The 4,570-nt window shown below is 41.8% G+C and overlaps 1 protein-coding gene across 1 annotated transcript; it reads left to right on the top strand.

Annotated features, from left to right (window-relative positions):
- Positions 1 to 275: 275 nt before the first annotated feature.
- Positions 276 to 2,379, top strand: LOC139540270 (TBC1 domain family member 15-like; the record flags this gene model as incomplete). Its single annotated transcript, XM_071343968.1, is given in 5 exon segments — positions 276 to 426; positions 1,048 to 1,143; positions 1,237 to 1,311; positions 1,706 to 1,862; positions 2,172 to 2,379. Coding segments are annotated over 5 exon segments (560 nt in total), but the record flags the coding sequence as incomplete, so codon positions are not given.
- Positions 2,380 to 4,570: the final 2,191 nt, after the last annotated feature.

Here is a 4,570-nt window from a genome sequence, read left to right as displayed (position 1 = left end):
TTATCCCACTAGGTATTGTTGTTTCCTTCAATAAATGCTCTCTGTGTTAACAGATTCCCACTAACTACTTGGCTGACTATAACAATGTTTTTTGAGAACCAACTATGGTAATTTCGGAATCGCCCCATTATTCCATATAAAACATTTATGGGGTGAAAAGTTGTGTTTGTACCACAAAGCCCAGCACATTAAAAGACTGCTTGTGAAAAAACGCCAATTTCACAGGACAACATACTCCAGTTGCTGCAATTAACCATCAGGAGTTACACGTCTGCGTGGTAACGCCTGAGCTAACTGCGCCTGCGCTTCCCGGAAATGCGGAAGATGACTTGTCACTGTTGTTGAAGCTGTCAGGCACGTGAGCTGCACTGTGCAACGTCGTCGTGAGTGCAAGCAGGCGATATGGCGGCTGATACTCCTCCCAAGGTACTGAAAATGCACAACTTTTGGAATATCGTCTTTGCGCCTTTATTCTCCGTTTTTTTTCGTATTTAGATGCATCTATCACTGAATGTGAATATAACCGTGGGGAAGGAGATTCTGTTCATACAAACGCTTCAGCTGACCCACTTTGGTGGTGTCAATCAGCTGTTTTTCCTTGCTAAACTAGCTAGGTAGCCAGCTAACTATTTTACAGCCCACAACAATGCCACGAAAGCATATAAGTAGATCTCGGTAGTTGAATTTCATGAACCTGTGTGTGTTGTAAATAACTACCTGATACTATCAGTTTCCTCTTGTAGTTTGAAAAAACAACCATACATCGGCCAAGTGACTGCTCAGTTAGCATCTAACGTTAGCTCGTTGCAGGTCTAGTTGCTACCTCGCTTGCTCACCCGCTAGCTGACCAGTTCAATTCTCTGGATTCCCTAGCTAGTTGTCTGGGGGTCTTTTTTTTTTTGGCAAGTACTCTTGGATTTAACGTTACTATACAGCTAAATACTGTTGTTGGCTAGTGTATTGAGAAAGATTATTATGTAGAATTTAAAATAAATTCACCCATTGTTACCATAGCTGATTTTCCTGCTGTATTGTATTTTTCTTCAGGTGTTATTTGAACATGAAGGTGTTTTCATACACTCAAACGAAGACGGTGAAGAGCCAGATCTCCTTGTTTCTGGGTTCCTACGGCTCATTGATAAGGTTGATATCAATTCCTGAGTTGTTGATTGCGTTTTAGTTAGTGAATTCCTGGAACTTGTATTGTGTGCTTATTGTGTTTTTAATGATTACCAGGATGGTGAAACTATCGTGGAATACAAACCCTTGGAGGACAGTGTTGATCCATCCAACATGTTGTGTGCTGGCAAGGTTTGACATTTCTTTTGGAATGTTTAATTCACCAAAATGCCAACCAATTGTTCAGTAACTTTGTGCATTATATCGCTATGTAAATTGGAAAGAAAACCGGTAATGCATTTAACTAAGGATATTATCTGACAGAACTTTACTGAAGATTTGTGTGTATTTGTCTAAATTGTTAACCATTGCTGATGGGGATAGTCTCTTCAAACAGCCGCCTTCCAATAACTATTCCAGGAACCAACATTCCATAAACATAATTCATGATTCAGCAAATTCAAGAATTCCAATATTTAGCAACACCATTCACACATCTGTTTCAAGCCTTTAGAATTTGAATGATGATGGGTAAAGACCTGATTCATAGTGTCATTTACGAGGTGAATCCATTCCATTCCCCCAGGATTCCAGCTCGGTGATGGAGTGGGCCCAGTGTCCCGGGGAGGAGAGGTCGACTCCTCAGCAGGCTGTGGTAGAGCAGCAGCAGAGCTACGAGACTGAGTGGGACATGATCAACGCAGTCTCCTTTCCTAAGAGGAAACCCTGCTCCAACGGAGAGGGTGGGTGGACAATTGGTTGCATTCGTTGTAACTCACCCGATGCCGGGTGATACCAAAAGAATGCCTCCTACATGTAACATGAGCTTTGTTCAGATGGGTTCAATTAACACAGAAGTTCACTTACAACAGAAGTTTACTAAATTGTGTGAAGTGGGTTTGATATCAGAATCTCTTGCCAAGGTTTGGGCTTTCCTTTTGTAAATCTCCACTATGGTTTATTAAGGACTGAACATAGTTTGAATTGTCTGTTGAGGTCATCACCAGATGAGGTCAGAATGAAACCGGATTAATTTCTTTGCTTTCTTCCAGGTGCATTGAGCCACACGCATGAGAAAAGCAAGTGGGCCTTCACCTTCAGTGTGTGGGACCTGAGGTCTATCACAGTGAAGGAGGAGGGCTCGTCCCGCCTGATGTTCAGACTGAAGGAGCCCCCCACCTCCCTGCCAGTCCTCCACTTCCACCAAGGGGGTAGTGAAGACTTCCTGGACTGCTTGAGGAGATATGCCTTGATCACTGAGTGAGTGCTTCAGCATTCTGGTCTGCTAAACTAGTCCAACTGGTTCTGGGAAAAAAGTTGTTATTTGACGATTGATCAATCAATCCAATTGATTTATGAAGCCCTTTTTACATCTGCAGTGGTCAAGTGCTTTACAGTAGAAACCAAGAGCCAGCAGAAGTGGTCAGGAAAAAGTGGCTAGTAAAAAAACTTAGAGGAACCAGGATCAGACATTAATATATTCTGATTCCATTCGATACCATGGTTATTGCATGATTACATTTTGTTTCTAAGTGCAATCGTGGATGCTAAACGACCTCTGATGTTATGTAGGCCTGGTAATGTGACTGTAGTGAGCGCTGTGTGGTGAATCACCAGCAGAGGGATCCTCTGAGCCCATTTGAATCACAGGATGATTATTTTGTTGATTACTACTGTATGTTCTTCCAAAGGCCAGTGAATGGCGCAACAGTGGACAATGACTCAAAATTAAAAACACTGTATGAGTGTGTACACAGCTTGACATTAACTTTTTTTTGTCCGAAAGCTCAAATCACTTGTCCAAAAATAAAAAGTCTAACACCATTTTTACATCACTGTATGATGCAAGGAACCACCTGACAAAATAAAATGCATTACTATATTTTTTTATCATAGAGAATCAGACAAAAATGTAGGCTGCACTCTGTCCTTTGGCATGAATAGGCAAAGAAGCCATTCTCAAAATAAGACACAGCTCCTTTAAGGCTTTTGTGGCGGAAGGTGGGCCACCCTTAGTAGCCTATAAAATCTATTGAAACGTTACAATTACAACCCAAAACTTTTTTTGTCTGTATAAAATATTTCCCTCCATAGCTCAAAATTAAAGGTGTCCTCTCTGGGACAATAATAAAAAAAAAAATATGCATAAGACAGGTCTGGGACGACAGATCCAAAATTCATAAAATCACTGCACATGAAAAAAATAATAAAAGCAAGGAGGCTGATGCAACAGATTGGACTGTTTATCTTAAGATGTTGATAAAGATTTTATTTCTTCATATTATAAGTTTAGCAATGTGCACATGGCTGTAGGGTACACGCGATGTTCCAAAATGCATTTAACGGGAAAACACCATTCTCAAAAGCACACCTCATGCGCGAGTGGTGCCCGAGATGAAAATATTAGTTAGGGGAGATATAAAGATGCATGAACTAGCATGGCTTACTGATATGACCACGATTGTGCCTTTGGCTGCTGGACAATAATGACCTGTTGTAGCTATACCCACCATTAGACCAGAGGGGTATACTACGTACCGGGTTTGAGGAGATAGCGAGGTAACTTTGGTCAACTCTGAGTTCAAGTGGCTCACCTTTTTTAGTTAGGTACATTTCTATGGCAACAAATCATTCTGAACTAACCTGCTCTGGGGCAGGCTAACTCCATTAATCCTGAATGAAGTCTCTGAGCCAGGAGTTGAGGACCAGTGAATTCAGATACAATCTTTGTGAGAGGGAGGGTGTTATCATCCCCTTCATTTGAGAAAACGACTGATTTAAATCATTTATTAGTGAATGTTTGTGTGTAATTTTGAAATTTGCGACAGAAAACCAACAATCGATATGTATAATCCATAGATGGCAGTTCCCATTCAAGTCAAGACTGGCAGCCATGGCTAGTGTACCCGTGAGTTTAACAGTCAAATTGCCAGATTTAGAGGTTCCAAAAACCTGGCCACAATGCAACAAGCTGTTCCACAGACAAAAGAAGGGGCGATAGGAGTGGGGGAAAAAGGTGATTGTGCATTGATAAGCACTCCAAAGATGGCATTAAAGACGAGTAATAGACTGTACTTCTAAAAGCCTATTTCCCACCATAGCCTGCTGAATTTTGCAAGATAAGTTTCTCTCATTTTGATTTAGTCACAAATGGAAATGTGGCACTGACTCGCCCACGCCACACTGCCCTTTCCCACCTGGACAAAAGGAACACCTATGTGAGATTCCTGTTCATTGACTACAGCTCAGTGTTCAACACCATAGTGCCCACAAAGCTCATCACTAAGATAAGGACCCTGGGACTGAACACCTCCCTCTGCAACTGCATCCTAGACTTCCTAACAGGCCGCCCCCAGGTGATAAGGGTATGCAACAAAAAATCTGCTACGCTGATCCTCAACACTGGGGCCCCTCAAGGGTGTGTGCTTAGTCCCCTCCTTTACTAGCTGTC

Source organism: Salvelinus alpinus, chromosome 15 (assembly GCF_045679555.1).
Source record: "Salvelinus alpinus chromosome 15, SLU_Salpinus.1, whole genome shotgun sequence".
NCBI classification, from domain to species: Eukaryota; Metazoa; Chordata; class Actinopteri; order Salmoniformes; family Salmonidae; genus Salvelinus; species Salvelinus alpinus.
Note: the sequence above shows the minus strand (reverse complement) of the source record. Positions and strands in the feature narration are given on the sequence as shown.